The 17927-nt window shown below is 39.5% G+C and overlaps 3 protein-coding genes across 5 annotated transcripts in view; all 3 read left to right on the top strand.

The window, feature by feature from the left end:
- Positions 1–12011, top strand: part of LOC117296451 (protein mono-ADP-ribosyltransferase PARP4-like) — a 32728-nt gene extending 20717 nt beyond the window's left edge. For all 3 annotated transcript variants that reach the window (XM_033779393.1, XM_033779395.1, XM_033779394.1), the window contains exons 28-35: positions 2075–2218; positions 3281–3357; positions 4224–4434; positions 4760–4803; positions 5111–6674; positions 8225–8310; positions 8818–8917; positions 9573–12011. In XM_033779393.1, coding sequence (XP_033635284.1) covers positions 2075–2218; positions 3281–3357; positions 4224–4434; positions 4760–4803; positions 5111–6674; positions 8225–8310; positions 8818–8917; positions 9573–9841 — 2495 coding nt within the window. In that variant the 3' untranslated portion in view covers positions 9842–12011. The remainder of the gene's footprint in view (positions 1–2074; positions 2219–3280; positions 3358–4223; positions 4435–4759; positions 4804–5110; positions 6675–8224; positions 8311–8817; positions 8918–9572) is intronic.
- A 1409-nt stretch (positions 12012–13420) lies between these two features.
- Positions 13421–14246, top strand: LOC117296743 (alpha-N-acetylgalactosamine-specific lectin-like). The gene has a single exon (XM_033779787.1). It carries the CDS (start codon positions 13421–13423, stop codon positions 13895–13897), a length of 477 nt encoding a protein of 158 aa, XP_033635678.1. The 3' UTR covers positions 13898–14246.
- A 2010-nt stretch (positions 14247–16256) lies between these two features.
- LOC117296447 (D-beta-hydroxybutyrate dehydrogenase, mitochondrial-like) lies at positions 16257–17719 on the top strand. Its single transcript, XM_033779386.1, has 3 exons — positions 16257–16629; positions 16792–16944; positions 17045–17719. The coding sequence occupies exons 1-3, from the start codon at positions 16257–16259 to the stop codon at positions 17509–17511; spliced, it is 993 nt and encodes a 330-aa protein (XP_033635277.1). The 3' UTR covers positions 17512–17719.
- The last annotated feature ends 208 nt before the right edge of the window (positions 17720–17927 follow it).

The raw sequence follows: 17927 nt of genomic DNA on the forward strand, positions 1-17927 counted from the left end.
CTGTGGGGGTAGATATACACATTCATATGGTGGCCATAAAACAAAAGGGGCTCTTTGTTTTGTACACTGTGGGGGTAGATATACACATTCATATGGTGGCCATAAAACAAAAGGGGCTCTTTGTTTTGTACACTTGGGGTAGATATACACATTCATATGGTGGCCATAAAACAAAAGGGGCTCTTTGTTTTGTACACTGTGGGGGTAGATATACACATTCATATGGTGGCCATAAAACAAAAGGGGCTCTTTGTTTTGTACACTGGGGGTAGATATACACATTCATATGGTGGCCATAAAACAAAAGGGGCTCTTTGTTTTGTACACTGGGGGTAGATATACACATTCATATGGTGGCCATAAAACAAAAGAGGCTCTTTGTTTTGTACACTGGGGGTAGATATACACATTCATATGGTGGCCATAAAACAAAAGGGGCTCTTTGTTTTGTACACTGGGGGTAGATATACACATTCATATGGTGGCCATAAAACAAAAGGGGCTCTTTGTTTTGTACACTGGGGGTAGATATACACATTCATATGGTGGCCATATAACAAAAGGGGCTCTTTGTTTTGTACACTGGGGGTAGATATACACATTCATATGGTGGCCATAAAACAAAAGAGGCTCTTTGTTTTGTACACTGGGGGTAGATATACACATTCATATGGTGGCCATAAAACAAAAGGGGCTCTTTGTTTTGTACACTGGGGGTAGATATACACATTCATATGGTGGCCATAAAACAAAAGGGGCTCTTTGTTTTGTACACTGGGGGTAGATATACACATTCATATGGTGGCCATAAAACAAAAGGGGCTCTTTGTTTTGTACACTGGGGGGGTAGATATACACATTCATATGGTGGCCATATAACAAAAGGGGCTCTTTGTTTTGTACACGTGGGGGAAGATATAAACATTCTACGGCGGCCATATAACAAAAGGGACAATAGGTCCGCACGCTGGACAAAGGGAAAACAATTCAACAGTGGAGTTCGACAGACTTGGGTGCTCCACAAGGAAATTTGTACACAAAGTCTCTGTAGGTTATTAACTACAGGGAAAAGGGAAAGAAGAAAAGATGTCTTTAAAGTGATGCAAAAAAATAGAATGAGCATGGGCATGTGCAAAACCAATTGGGACGTCTGAAAAAAAACTATGTCCAAACAATGGGAGAACAAAGAGAAGTCCTCGGTACACCATAAACATACATGTATGTGCGTGGGGGTGTGTGTGTGTGTGTATAAAGCCCATATTGACAGCTGATTAAAAACTGCTCACCAATTAAAATAAAGTGAGGGACAAATACAAATGCAGGTAACAATTGTCAATCGCCTGACACATCAACCTTAACAGAGTCTTTCTCAATAGCTTAATGAAAACTCACCACACAAGCACATGAGTGTAACAGAAGAGGACAAGGAAAGAGCAGAATAGACTCAGATGACACATAACATGAAAAAAGCAACCAGGAAGGGGGATTGAGATAGAAAGTTAGTGGTTACCTTGGGTAGATATATATCACATCCCAATGACAAAGTTGGGAAAGGTGCTTTGAAAAATGGTTTCATTTTTATCAACAATGTGAGGTTTCTGAGGAAATTAGCCACCACCAAAGAAATCCCTTAAAAACAGAACACCACACAAACCTGCATGTTTAATGTATTTAACCACTCTATGGAAGGATAGATTTTTAACATCGTTACTAAATAATAATAAATAATAATAAATCCTTCTTGTAAAGTGCATTCCGGCATGGCCCCAATGCACTGTGCAGGCATGAAGCTATTTTAAAGAACACAAACAAATTATTCAGCTACACATTGTTATACAAAAACGCATAAATAGAAATTTCACAAGATGAAGAAAAACAACTGGCAGGAGAAAATGTTTGACAAGTCACATGCTTAGCAGATGTGTTTTAAGTGAACTCTTGAACAGATCTTGTGTTTCTTTTTTTTTTAACTACAGCTATATCTCGACCCCTAGAAGATGAGGATATTATGGACTCATTATGACAGATCTTGTGTTTCTTTTTTTTTTAACTACAGCTATATCTCGACCCCTAGAAGATGAGGATATTATGGACTCATTCGGACTCCCTGAGGTGGAAGCGGAGTACGAGTTTCCAGTAGAAGCTCAGCAAGCAATATCAAAGATCAGACGTCGCTTCATTTCATCAGAGGGGGGTAAAATAAAGGGAGAAAAGAAAGGTAGGATATAAAACATTAGTTTAATTATACTTCAGTTGAAATGCATTGTTGGGGACTAATACTTCTTTAGCCACGTCCATAAAAATTGTGTCCATCCACGGTTTTATTTTTCAGAGCGTGTTAGAGCTTCTTGAGTAATTGTTTTATTTAGTTCCAGGATTTCATTTTGTCACGTGAGAAAATTGAGTCGGCACTCACTGTGATTCACAAAGCCATGAACCATGGCAAAAAATCTGACTTATTCTGATTATTCTACAATTGAAAGGCAGCTTTAGGAATGACACTTATTTAAGAGTACCTACTCATTTGAAATATCAAGTCCCATGTGTCAAGTCGGTCTCAATCAAATTTGGTGAACTATTCACTCACTCACGTCAAGTTGCCAGCTTGTGGTGATGATCTGTTGCTGACATTGCACACATCTCTGTCACGAGCAAGTTACAACCTCTGCTTAATGTTCACTTTCCAGTATTGACCAGTCTTGGCCAGTATATGTGGTTAAAAGTCAATTGCTTACAATTCCCTGGCTCGTCTGCCAAATTAGTACAATAAGCAGTTGAAAAATGTACCATTTTTACAAAGCATTTTATTATTGGGCATCAATGCACTTAGTATTTTATGACAGGTAAACAAGTCTAAAAATTCTACTCAGCTATTTCATTCCAATCTGCCGCCAGCACAGGCAAGAAAACACAGGGACAAAACCACTTCTCTTTTGTGATTTAATTGCTTGCGTGTCGATTTCACAAAGATAGTCCTAGGAGTTATTAAAAACTCAAGGCTAGTCCTAAGTTAGGACGAGTAACTTGACCTAACTCGAGATAATACTAGTCTTAACTCTTTGTGAAACCCCCCCCTGGTTCTTTAATACGCATTACACTACATATGGGACCATCAGCTTTGCATCCCACCTGAAGGACAAACTAATACTAGTTAAGTGTCTTGCGTATGAACACAAGTGTCATAACCGATGAACTAAACCAGTTGACACAACTTTGACATGACTTATTGTAAACAATAAACAAACACTTTACCATCATCAATTCAAATTTATTCTTTTAGAACATGTAAAATTATCATGCCGACTTAAAAAGAGGTCACCATCAGCAGTTGGTGCGTTGATGGAGGAAACGACAAAGGTAAACAGCTTTTTATTATAACTACCTTTCAAAGATTCTACCTTGTGATTAGTTGAGAACACATCACATGTCTTATTTTTATTTGAAAGCCACAAGCTATACTCTAAGCAACCAATTGTTTTACACCCATGGAAATGAGTGTATTACATCTTATCTACAGCAACCAGTCTTCTACACCCATGGTAATGAGTGTATTACACCTACAGCAACCAGTGTGCTAGCAGCAGTAGCTTCTTGGTACCTAGATGTCAAGGCACAATGTTGACCCAATTCACGCCATCATCAGATCTTGCATGCCCCATATTGGTTGTCAATGTCATTGTGTGTTATTCAATGAAGTGTGCATTTTAGGCAACGCGGCGTTTACACGTAAACCTATTGCGAACCAAAATGATGGCACAGTCGCCGCGTATGACTTGCATGGAAGGGGTCAATATGTATGGAGTGTTAAAAAACAAATGTTTACTGCTTTTACTTGTGCATGGTTTAAACTACCACTAATCAGTGATATCTTTGTTCAGGACCTTGTCGCTAGAGATTTACCCATTCAGTTCCCCTTGCAATCTATTGTTTGATATCTGAAACAAAAAGTTGTATCATCTTAAGGTGATCTCCCCTGGCTGCCGCTTCCCGGGCTGTATCGTAAACTTAGGTGTGATCCCTGATATTTGTTTTAGTATGTAAGTTCTTATTCATGAAATCAATCTTGGTTTCCAAGTGAGATTTCACAGAAGCCTCTACTTAAATATTTACTGACTCATTACTCAATTTTGGGGGGGTAAAAATACATGATTTGAGAAGTGTCTATATTTTGTCCCTTCTCTGCTGGCCACAACCATTCAATGAAATTTGTATTATATTTTTAGGTGGAAAAACAACAACAACAGCAGCGACAGCAGCAGATGTGGCAAAGCATTCAATCAGACGTTACATGTGATGAAAAAAGGAAGAAGAAGAAGAAGAAGAAGGCGGGACCCAAGTTGGATGAAGATGTCAGAACAGACTCTAGGGAAGCAAGTGAGGTTCAACAACAGCCCATGTCTAACAGATACAGCCTTTCTGATGGGGTATCTCAAGGTAGGATCGGAATCCTAATGCAGGGTTTTCCTTTAAGGCAAAATGATGTAAGACTCCCTCTGATGATTAAAAATCATAAAGCTGTATATAATGTGTAGAGCAGTAACTTGTGGGATGTGGGTGCATCAATGTTTGTGTACAAACCTATTGTTTGAAGTTGCTGTCATCTTGTTCGGTTTGTTATAGAATCTTTAAATTCCATATTTAGGTCTGCAATTGCACGATGTCAGTTTCAACACAACTATAAGTTCTTTGAAAAAATAAATTTGGTCCTCAAAGATGAAAATCTAGGTGCATGATAAATCTTTCTTTTTTTTTCATTTAGATTTATTGCCTGAATTGAAAATTGTCAATGAGACGATGCCTAAGGTGAGCATTAATTACACCAGTGAGGGCCTACCATTATTTGTGTACCCCTTTGACATCAGTTTCAGTGACTTTCACATACAACCAAATCTAAAGTCAATACGATTTGCCTGTTAATATTTGTCAATGTAGGAACAACTGATTTATGAAAACGTTTGTTTGTATTGAGTGGGATTAAACAAGTTGTTAGAACCATTGATGTTAGTATACATGTATGCTGGTTTGGGAACTAATTTTGTTTGAAAAAAGACAAACAGTTTTCTTGTTTACCAATGTCTTAAAGCTTGTGACTATGTTTTCTTTTTCTCAGGGCTTTGAGAAATTTAAAAAACAAGTGGAAGGTTCAAATAAAAAGAAGGAAGTACCAGCTAGTTCGGAGGCAGTATTTGACAGTTCAATGTCAGAAATTAACAATAGCTTGTTTGAAGAACCTCTACTGACATCTGGACTTAGGTCATCTAGATTGAGCATCAAAGCTTCCCTACAATCACTGCCACATCTGTCACTCATGTCATATGCATTAGGATCATCTGTGGAAAAAGGCCCTCCATCACTACCACCCCCAATCCCAAGTGCATCTGGGTTATCTGTAACCGATAGAGGTGAGTCGCCAGTCAACACAACATTCCAAGCAGCAAAACAAACTGAGGCATCTACTTATGGAGAATTTGGTTCATCTCAGCAGCCAGCTATGTTTAAGGGACTTCCACCACCCACACCACTAGCACTAAGAACTGGATCAGTGGGATTTGGAGAAGCCAAGGCAGGTTTGTTTGGTGGACCTTCACCACCACCACGAGCAGCTGAGTCAGTGGGATTTGGAGAAGCCAAAGCAGGTTTGTTTGGTGGACCTCTACCACGACGACCAGCACCTAGGGCAGGAAGAATTCGAGACACCAATGCATGTTTGTTTGGTGGACCTCCAGCACCAGCACCTAGGGCAGGGGAATTTGGAGAAGCCAAGTCATTATCGTTTGGTGGACCACCACCAAGACCACCTTCACCCAGGGCAGTGGGATTTGGAGACGCCAAGTCATTATCGTTTGGTGGACCTCCACCACCACCACCACCAGCACCTAGGGCAGTGGGATTTGGAGACGCCAAGTCATTATCGTTTGGTGGACCTCCACCACCACCACCACCAGCACCTAGGGCAGTGGGATTTGGAGACGCCAAGTCATTATCGTTTGGTGGACCTCCACCACCACCACCAAGGGCAGTCGGCATGGTGGGATTTGGAGAAGCCAAGTCATTATCGTTTGGTGGACCTCAACCACCACCACCAGCACCTAGGGTCGGGGGATTTAGAGAAGGCCAAGCAGGTTTGTTTGGTGGACCACTACCGCCACCACCAGCAGCTGGGTCAGTGGGATTTGGAGAAGCCAAGTCATTATCGTTTGGTGGACCTCCACCACCACCAGCAGCACCTAGGACAGGGCGATTTGGAGAAGCCAAGGCAGGTCCGTTTGGTGGACCTCCACCACCACCTTGGGCAGGGCGATTTGGACAACAACAGCAACAGCAGCAGCAAATTGTTGTAATTCCACCACCACCACGAGCAGCTGAGTCAGTGGCATTTGGAGAAGCCAAAGCAGGTTTGTTTGGTGGACCTCCACCACCACCACGAGCAGCTGAGTCAGTGGCATTTGGAGAAGCCAAAGCAGGTTTGTTTGGTGGACCTCTACCACGACGACCAGCACCTAGGCCAGGGGGAATTCGAGACACCAATGCAGGACCTCCACCACTACCACCTAGGGCAGGGCGATTTGGAGAAGCCAAGGCAGGTTTTTTTGGTGGACCTCCAAAAAGTGCTGATAAGTTGTCGATGCCCTTGAGTGCCACTTCTAAAGACAGACTCTGTGATATTGACAAAGGTAAGAATATAATGTCTCATTTCAATGTTGTTAAGTTTATGGTTTGCAATGAAGAATGACTGTAACTACTGTAAAGAGCTCCAATGCATTAGAGTCAACTCAAATGCGCATCATTCATTAGGAATGGTTATCATTCCTCAATTACTGTAAAGAGCTCCAATGCATTAGAGCCAACTCAAATGCGTATCATTCATTAGGAATGGTTATCATTCCTCAATTACTGTAAAGAGCTCCAATGCATTAGAGCCAACTCAAATGCGTATCATTCATTAGGAATGGTTATCATTCCTCAATTACTGTAAAGAGCTCCAATGCATTAGAGCCAACTCAAATGCGCATCATTCATTAGGAATGGTTATCATTCCTCAATTACTGTAAAGAGCTCCAATGCATTAGAGCCAACTCAAATGCGTATCATTCATTAGGAATGTTTATCATTCCTCAATTACTGTAAAGAGCTCCAATGCATTAGAGCCAACTCAAATGCGTATCATTCATTAGGAATGGTTATCATTCCTCAATTACTGTAAAGAGCTCCAATGCATTAGAGCCAACTCAAATGCGCATCATTCATTAGGAATGGTTATCATTCCTCAATTACTGTAAAGAGCTCCAATGCATTAGAGCCAACTCAAATGCGTATCATTCATTAGGAATGGTTATCATTCCTCAATTACTGTAAAGAGCTCCAATGCATTAGAGCCAACTCAAATGCGTATCATTCATTAGGAATGGTTATCATTCCTCAATTACTGTAAAGAGCTCCAATGCATTAGAGCCAACTCAAATGCGTATCATTCATTAGGAATGGTTATCATTCCTCAATTACTGTAAAGAGCTCCAATGCATTAGAGCCAACTCAAATGCGTATCATTCATTAGGAATGGTTATCATTCCTCAATTACTGTAAAGAGCTCCAATGCATTAGAGCCAACTCAAATGCGTATCATTCATTAGGAATGGTTATCATTCCTCAATTACTGTAAAGAGCTCCAATGCATTAGAGCCAACTCAAATGCGTATCATTCATTAGGAATGGTTATCATTCCTCAATTACTGTAAAGAGCTCCAATGCATTAGAGCCAACTCAAATGCGTATCATTCATTAGGAATGGTTATCATTCCTCAATTACTGTAAAGAGCTCCAATGCATTAGAGCCAACTCAAATGCGTATCATTCATTAGGAATGGTTATCATTCCTCAATTACTGTAAAGAGCTCCAATGCATTAGAGCCAACTCAAATGCGTATCATTCATTAGGAATGGTTATCATTCCTCAATTACTGTAAAGAGCTCCAATGCATTAGAGCCAACTCAAATGCGTATCATTCATTAGGAATGGTTATCATTCCTCAATTACTGTAAAGAGCTCCAATGCATTAGAGCCAACTCAAATGCGTATCATTCATTAGGAATGGTTATCATTCCTCAATATGTTGTACATGTACATTTCAACATTTTATAACTTTTGATTTTCCGTTACGGAAATTCTGTTTTGACAGTAATGTTTATCGTTTTTAATGTTTTTTATATTTTATTAAAAATGCAGATATGGACATTGAGACCAGTGTTAGGATTAGTGATGGTAGCACTAACATCGATGGAGTTATGGTTCTTCTTACACAACAAAGGAAGGTAGGATACCATGGCTGGCTTCTTAAATGTATTTTATAAACACTTACAAATGCTAGTCCTGGCCAATAAGTGGTCCAGTGTATCAAACTCAAGCTCTGGTGTTTCTGATTAACAAAATATATACCTTCTATGTTCTTCAAAGATCATATGTACAGAAGAACGGGCGATGTTGGAGGCTCCGATCAGTAAAAAAAACGGGAAAGAAAGTAGATAATTCAGGGAGAAGAAACGAATAAGACGTCTGCCTGTCAAGTGCCCTCAACGTCCACTTGGAAGTTATACGAAACAAATAATGAATGTTTTAACGAAAATATTTTCATTCGTTAAAAGATTGAATGTTCCATTCAACTCAGCTCTGCCTCGTGGAATAGAACATTCCATCTTTCAACACACATTCGCACCATTGCACTCATAAACATTCATTATTTGTGTATTAGTGTATGAATAATTACAAATTAATTACACTTTATATCTTCTATTAAATCTACTGTAACGCTTTTTTTTCAGGCTGGATTTTGGTCATTTGGGTCTGTTTTTGAGTCAGTTGTGGGGGTGAGGTGCTCATACATTTCACAGATGTTGATTGATGCTGGTGTAAAATCACTAGGTAAGTAAGATCGCTGTATGATGAATAATTATCCTCTACTTAAATAGATCAAGTTAAGAGTCTTCAGGCTGTTTGACAAGTTGTGTTAATATCGGCCTTCAGTCAATCAAATTAAAGTTCCTGTGTCAAATCAGTGTAATGTAGTTTTATTAAACAGTAAAGTTATCAGTTTCGCACAGCTGTGTAGAAGCTTCTGAGGAAATGTTAGTTTTTCTGGTCTTCTTATTTAAAAAGTCCGTCTATGCAAGACCATGCTGTCACCTTGTCACCTGTTGCTCTCAACAAGCTGCTTGGACAGAAGTTTCATTCATAGCGCCATTTCCCTAGAGAACAGTCTTCCTGTCTCTTTTGTTTGCAGCATTCCTAAGGAAGGGATTCAATCTTTCAAATGCTTCATGAACACCTTACATAAATCAGCAAGGTGATTCTTAGATGCTACTTATATATATCTCGCTGTTTTCTTGTATTCAGCAGTTTTTGAGTCCCAGAGAACTAGGTGATTAGCCAATCAGAGCTCTTGGTTCAAGGGCCTTTAGTGTGGTTTTATTTGTCTTTCTGTTCATTAACATTGTTATATCTTAATAGGCTATTGTTCACATTTACTCCTTAAGCATCTACAGAATCTATGTGGACTAAACAACCTGTTTTATTACAGGGAGCAACGTGGCTCGACTTCTTGAGCAGCTTGTAACAACATACCTCGTCATTCTCTGCCTAAACAAGGTTCTGAACCTCTCATCAACTCGCCACTTCAATAGCAAAGAAAGAGAGAGTACTGTAGAAGCGGTTGTGAATGCAGAGAGATGGGTAGCCCAGGTCGAGAGGGATCACCCATCCATGGCTCGACGTCTAGAACTTGGAAGTAGTTGGCATGAGGTCTGTACCAACATCTTTCAACCTCTCATCAACTCGCCACTTCAATAGCAAAGAAAGAGAGAGTACTGTAGAAGCGGTTGTGAATGCAGAGAGATGGGTAGCCCAGGTCGAGAGGGATCACCCATCCATGGCTCGATGTCTAGAACTTGGAAGTAGTTGGCATGAGGTCTGTACCAACATCTTTCAACCTCTCATCAACTCGCCACTTCAATAACAAAGAAAGAGAGAGTACTGTGGAAGCGGTTGTGAATGCAGAGAGATGGGTAGCCCAGGTCGAGAGGGATCACCCATCCATGGCTCGACGTCTAGAACTTGGAAGTAGTTGGCATGAGGTCTGTACCAACATCTTTCAACCTCTCATCAACTCGCCACTTCAATAACAAAGAAAGAGAGAGTACTGTGGAAGCGGTTGTGAATGCAGAGAGATGGGTAGCCTAGGTCGAGAGGGATCACCCATCCATGGCTCGACGTCTTGAACTTGGAAGTAGTTGGAATGAGGTCTGTACCAACATCTTTAAGGGAGGTAAAGAAGTTGCACAGGTGGCGAATTGAACCAAGACAAGATTAAAAGGATAGTTACATGATTAAAGGCATGGTGTACTTCTGGTAATCTTCAAAGACAAATATTCTCACTCGGTGTATCCCTATATATGCATAAATTAAACTTGGGTACAATTGGTTTTTAAAGTTGCACAAATATAATTGAAGAAAAAACCAACCACCATTTCATGAAAGTGTGTGCTTTCAGATGCAAGTGAAAAGGGTTTGTGAAAACTACCTCTTTCTCTAAAACTACATTTCTTCAAAACGTGTATTTCAAAATGTCACCACTCAACAAAATGAACTAGACACAGGTTGAATTATTGTGGTGTATATTGGATAGCAGAGGAGAGCATGTTTTGGCTCTAACACCAATAATAAAGAATCTTGTCAGACCAACTAGGAAAACAATGAAATAAAAATCTTTGACTTGCTTCAGAATAGTGCCAAGAGAAAAAAACAATCTGTTTCCCCCAAAACACGTCTAAACAAGAAAAACAATGAAATAAAAATCTTTGACTTGCCTCAGAATAGTGTCAAGAGAAAAAAACAATCTGTTTCCCCCAAAACACGTCTAAACAAGAAAAACATAAATAGACAATGGGTATATTTTGCTGCGAGATAAAGCTGTCCCTTGTATATTTGATCCCTTTTTCTATCATTTTTATTTTCATAATGAAATCCGATATTGTCTTTCAAAATTAACAACAGATTATACAGAACAACTCAATCTTATGTAAACAATAATTTTTGTGAACAAATAAATTGTTAGAAATATAAATATAATTGACCCTTTGCATATTGCCAACAAGAGTTAAACAGCGCCCTCACTCAGTCTAAATGAAGGCCTCTCATTGGCTGATAGTTTTGTATGGAGTGTATACTTTTGCATGATTCCATTGTTTGACCTATGCATTGGTTGGCCTATGTAAGGGGCATGTGTATAATGTGGATGTAATTTATATTTTTTTATGAATGCAGATAATGTATTACTATGGATACATAACAAATGGCTGACTGTATTTTTTTTATCTTACAATATTGCTATTCAGGACAGTTCAACCATTTAGATTAATATAGTGTTAAAAAAAAGTATGCTAACATTTAATCAGGCAAATTAGATACATTATAGTCAAGCCAATTTGTTATATATAATAAAGCAAATTATATGCAATAATCCCTTTCCCCTCTTTTTTTCTATAAATGGATATGTATTTGTTTGTACTTATTTTATGCCTCTGAAGAAGGTCCGGTTTGGATTGGAAGCTAAGGCCATCTACCCTATTCATTATTAATAATGCAAATTAGATACATTTAATAATGTTATTTAGATACATATATTACTGATAATTAGATACATATAATTATGCAAGTAGATACATATAACGCAAATCAGAATTACCATAATCATTGAGACAGTGTGCCTTGTTTTCTAATTGACGAAACAACAGCTATAGTTTTCTGAAAATTTACACTTTTAATATATAATCTTGCCCTTACTGCTCAAAAAAATAATATTAAAATTGACTGTTCAGTCCGTATCCATATTAAAAACAAATGCGTCTATGGTTACAATTGTTATTACAAACAACTCGTTCAGCTTCATAGGAGTAAGAGATTGCCTAGTTTAAAATGTTATTAGATTGTTTCTCGGGTTTGATAGAACCTATTTTAAATACAACGGACACTATTGGTAATTGTCAAAGACCAGTTTTATCACTTGCTGTGTCTCAACATATGCATAAAACAACAAACCTGTGCAAATTTGAGCTCAATTGGTCATTGAAGTTGCGAGATAATAATGAAAGAAAAAAACATTCTTGCCACACGAAGTTGTTACTCGCTACCAAGTAAGGTTTTATGCTAATAGTTATGTTGAGTAATTATTGCCTTTAAAATGATTTGATATAGTTTGTTTTAGATAAACTACAGGTTGATAACCCAAACAGTCTAACAACCATGGAACCATGTGACTTAACATGTTTTAACATTATATAGGGGGAAAGTGCCAAATGAGAAAATAATACAAAGCTCAACAAGTGCGAACATCAAGGCTATTGTCCATGGATAAATAATAACAAAAGTCTTATTTATTTGTTTTGAATGAACTGTTTTAGTTTGCACACCAAGCCCCTTTAAAAACCATACACAGTAAGAAAGACACAAATACAAAGTTTCCTTACTTGCAAATAATAGCCACGGCTAGTTTTAGTTTGAACAAAATAACAAATAAATAACACAAATTAATTATAAAACAGAAGCTATTTTATTCAATTTGAAAAAGTGAATAGAACTCGCTTAAAAAGTATCGTACATAGGTCTTCACACTTTAAAAAAACTTATTATTAAATTAGTTTATTATTAATCTTTTTAATTATTATCAATAGGTGATACAGGAATGTGTAGTTGTAATATTATTTACTCCGTGAGCATAACCCTTCCTTCTCCAAATGAATCGCGCAAACGTCAGTAATTCAGTTGTCAATGACTACACTGGAATTATAATGAAATTTTCTTGAAACCTACAAGGGCAAACCGCCAGCTAAAATCCCTTTGTAGTTATGATGAATACATGGAAGTGGGGGCATGCCAAGCCACAATTCCCGTCAATGTTTAACTACCAGGACTGTTATAGTCAATAAACCTACTATTTGCACTTTCTCTGTTACCTCTCAAATGAATCATGAGTGTAATTTGATAAGGTGTGATAATTGAAAGTGATTGGTTACAATAGAATTAAAGTTGGGTTTGTGTTACTTTCTGGCAATATAACCAATGACCAATCAAAGTGCATTGCGTTGTATTCCGTAGGCCTGGCGATAAACAAGTACAGTATCCGGGAGAGGTTGTTATGCGGTTTACTTAAACCCAGGACTGGTTAATTTAGATACTACAGCCTTGTGGCACTAGTGCGCGTGCAGCTATAGATGTATGCTCTATAAAACTTGTTGAGAAACATCTTACGTTTCAATCAGTTGATGTTCCTCAATACAGACCATTAATTTGTGTGCTGGACAAACCAAACTTTCGATGGTACAGAAATCTTGGGACGGAACAATGAGTTTTCTCAATGTCTTAATGGCAATAATGGCGGCCATGACTGGAATGGGAGTAGATGCGGAATGTGCCACGCCCTACTGCCCACCACCATGGCACGGCTTTGAAGGCAATTGTTACCAGTTTATTGATCTTCAGAAGTCATGGCTTGAAGCTGAGAAACACTGCCAGATGTTATCCCACCCAGGCAAGATGGTTCATCTAGCATCCATTCACAGTAACAAGGAGGATGCCTTCATCGGCAGTTTGGTCAAGTCTTTAAAGCATTCCAAGAAAACGAAGGCAGATGAGGGCGAGTCTTATTGGATCGGTTACCATGACATTGGACATGAGAATGTGCATCAATGGATTGATGAGACGGCTGCTGTCTACTGCAATTGGGCTACAGGCGAACCTAATAACTACCCTGAGAGTGAGAACTGCGTGGAGAAGTACAAACAATATGCATCTCAAAAATGGAATGATTTTGACTGTAACGCAAAACAACAGTTTGTCTGCAAATTGTGAACACTTGCGCCGTATCATCTCCCGTTGATGATGAAACGGTGCTGATCACTACATGTACTACAACTTGTCTGCATTTCTATTTGTGACATAAGAGACGTAGGTCTGAATGTGCAATTCATTACCAATATTTATGGGGAGTTGTAGTTTATTTGCTGCTTTGTTAGTAATTTTTTGTTTTGAATAACGGGAAATCCGAAAAGAGTGCAATAATTTTTGTACAAAGTCGCACTTCACGAAATCAGAACCTAGTTATTATTTTAAAGCAAACACCTCTCCCGTTTTCACACAGACAAAAATGTTGTGATCTCACTTAAAGGCACTGGACACTATTGGTAATTACAACAACAAAAAAGGAATAACTGTAAGCATAAAATCTTACTTGAAACAAGCAGAGAGCTGTTGATAGTATAAAACATTGCGAGGAACGGCTCCCTCTGAAGAGTAGTTTTTGGGAAAGGGGTAATTTTTGATTTTCCAACATTAAAAGTCTTTAGGTGTGAACCCCTTTTTAGGCTTTTACTCAAGGAAGAGCAGCTGCAAGATTAGTCGGTTGTTAGACTTCGTACAGCATGGCGTTTGGTCTTGTTTTCTTGTTGAAAGTTTGGTCATGTGTCTCAAGCCACGCAATGTGGAACATTTTGTCCAACATGATGGGTCACCTTTGAGGAGTACTATGGATGGGCTCAACAAAGCACTGAATTGGAATTTTTATGCTGAGCGATATTGTCACACATTATCACAACCTGGTAAAGATGGTGAGTCTTGCATCTATTACCACAGTAGAGGAGAAGATGACTTTATTGCCGAGTATGTCTACTATAGTGTCTGGACTTTCTATCCAGGCTTCTGGATCGAGTTCATGGCGTAGAAAAGGAAGATGTATCAATTCAAATGGACGCATTCTGTGGCAGAACTTAATAATCTTAATGAAGACTGTGTAGAAAGGTTCGTGTATGTCCCGGGAGTGGAATGATATCTCATGCAGCCATACTTCGGGATTTGTTTGCAAAACGTAAATCCATATTCACAACTTTTGTCATCATAAACAATGGTGGCTGCCTCAAAACAGAGGTTGGCCAGCCTACTGAAACAGGACTCATACACGTTAAGTAACCACTTGGCGCCAGTGACGCATTTAATTATGTCCTCTATGCAATACTATCCGAAGGACATTTTTGCATATGCAATAATGTCCGCCCGGACGCTGCTGCATATTGCAATTGTGTCCGCCCGGACACATTTGCATCTGCAGTTGTGTCCGCCCCGTGCAAAACCGTCCTTGCAGTAAATTAAACGCCCTTGGTCGACGGAACACGCTCGCCATTTTTTTACCATCTAAGTGCATGTTCATGAATGACATGGCAAATGTTCGGCCGTTGGGTCATGTACTAGACTTGATTCAAGTCCCATTCTCGCACGAGAGTTCCCTAAGCAATGCGCGCTCGCCGTCAAAATATGGTCCCGAGAATGCGGAACAGGTTTTGGAATGCAGAACACAAAACAATAGTTTCCTGCGGATGGCACGGGATTGGGGATTGGGACTTGAGTAAAGTCTGGTCATGTACGTGTCCGCCGGACGGTTTTTGCATTATAACCCCGGGACACGAAGTATGCAAAAGTGTCCGGAGCGGACAGTATTGTATGGCGGAGACAATTGCATCTGACACCGGCATAAAACGTCTAGAGGTGGCGGTGAAACTTTCGTCTCAAACGTAGCCTTCACGCGCTGTGAAAGCCCCCCCCCCCCAATTCGGCAAGTTCCTTCAACCAAAGTGACTCTTTTATAACACTCCCGTGACCTTCATGACCTGGTATTAAAGTTGCATGATCTGATTTTCGCCGAACGAATTTTTACAGATGATGCTGTTTGCAAACGAAAAACAAACAATCTCTTTTTTGTACTAAGCCCTGTGCCACGAGCAACCACCCGAAATCAACTATTTTGTTGATGTTTGTTGTTGTTTGTTAATGACCACTTTAATGGCGGATTTCTTGTGTGCTATTGAAGTTGAAGCAAGATATAAAAAATAAATAGAAATGTGTTTGAAACAAATTTAGGCCGATCTTTTCTAAAAATTATTGACAAGTTGATCGGACATGAATCTCGGCTGATAGGCCCATGAGTGTATTTAGGAAGTAATTTAGACTGCATGTTATCTGGACTAGATAATACTCCTACGTGGTGGAGAGGATTTGCTGTGTTGACATTTTATTTAAAACCCCATGATCAAAGGATCAAAGTTCAGATTGTGTATTGAGCAATGTGTGTACAATAAAATGTAACTAGTGCTGTCTGATTAAACTCCATCCCAATTGGTTGTAAAGTGTTCTACGAAAAGGTTTTTTTATAAACACAACAATGTTCACCTTCATTGTGGCAGTCTTAACAGCCTGTGTCAGTGGATACTGGCTTGGGCAACGGGTGATTGGATTTTATTTCAGAAAGCGCTTGGATCCATGGGGTAAAGCAGTTCTCGTTTCTGGTTGTGATACGGGCTTCGGTAACGCCCTGGCTAGCCGACTTCATGGCCTCGGATTCACCGTGTTTGCTGGGTGTTTGGACTCCAAATGCGAGGGGGCTCTAAAGCTGGTGAAGGAGGCTAAACAAATGGAACGAGATGACGGAAGATCGAAAAGACCACGTATGAAGGTGATTCAGATGGACATTTGCAACGATAAGGAAGTCGCTGAAAGTGTGAGGACTGTTTCAAGTTTACTACCAAAGGATACAGGTAACGTATTATCCCACTCTCATTGTCTGTGCCTTTCCGTTGGAAATGTTTCAACATAATAACCCAAACACTCTAACAAACACAAATAATGGGAGGGAGTTTTCTTGATACAATACTCTTTTTATTTTAAACTGATAACACTTGACCCTTTAATTCCTGCAGGATTGTGGGGTATCGTCAACAATGCTGGTCTGTCGACCTTCGGAGAGGTGGAGTGGTGCAATTTGGAAATGTTTCATCGTGTAGCTGACGTCAACATATGGGGAGGGGTCAGAGTGGTGAAAGCGTTCCTACCACTCATCCGAAGAGCAAAGGGTGAGTACCAAATAAAAATACAAAAAAGAACTCCAAAAAGCTTGTGTTTTGTCTGAAAGTTTTGTTTCTAAATCAATATTTTATGTGTCTAACCCAACAGGTCGAATTATCCAAATGACCAGTGGCCTTGCTCGTCAAGGTCACCCTGGACGTTCCTGTTACGTCCTCTCCAAGTATGCCATGGAAGGCTTCTCTCAGTGTCTGAGGTATGAGATGCGGCGATGGGGTGTACACGTTAGTATCATCGAACCAGGAAACTTCATTGCTGCAACAGGGATCTTTACACCAGAGAAGATCCGGCAAATCGCTAATAAGATGTGGGATGGGATGAGTGAAGTGACAAGGCAAGCATACGGCAAGGAGGCATTCGATGCTCAGGTGGAAACCATGAGTTATTATAGTGGAGTGGGAACCACAGACACCGCGCCTGTTGTAGATGCTATGGTGGCGGCATTAACAGATTCACGGCCCAGGATTCGGTACGAGCCTAAGGACTTGTATTGGAGACTACGGACTTTTGTGATGTCAATATTGCCTCAAGAGATTGGTGATTGGTTCTACTATTAGGTAGTATATTACTTTGAACGCATCGATAATCAGACATGTATATCCTACACCCCACTCAACTCCGTTACCCCACACCTCACAATACATGCCTAATAATAATGGGCTGGATAAAGACAGTGGGCTTGTCAATAAGACTACTGATTAATATAAATTAAAGACACTAGACACTATTGGTAATTGTCAAAGACCAGTCTTCTCACCTGGTGTATCTCAACATATGCATGAAATAACAAACCTGTGAAAATTTGAGCTCAATCGGTCGTCGAATTTGCGAGATAATAATGAAAGAAAAAACACCCTTGTTACACGAAGTTGTGTGCTTTCAGATGCTTGATTTCGAGACCTCAAATTCTAAACTTGAGGTCTCGAAATCAAACTCGCGGAAAACTACTTCATTCTCGAAAACTACGTCACTT

Source organism: Asterias rubens, chromosome 11, assembly GCF_902459465.1.
Source record: "Asterias rubens chromosome 11, eAstRub1.3, whole genome shotgun sequence".
In the NCBI taxonomy this organism is placed as follows: domain Eukaryota; kingdom Metazoa; phylum Echinodermata; class Asteroidea; order Forcipulatida; family Asteriidae; genus Asterias; species Asterias rubens.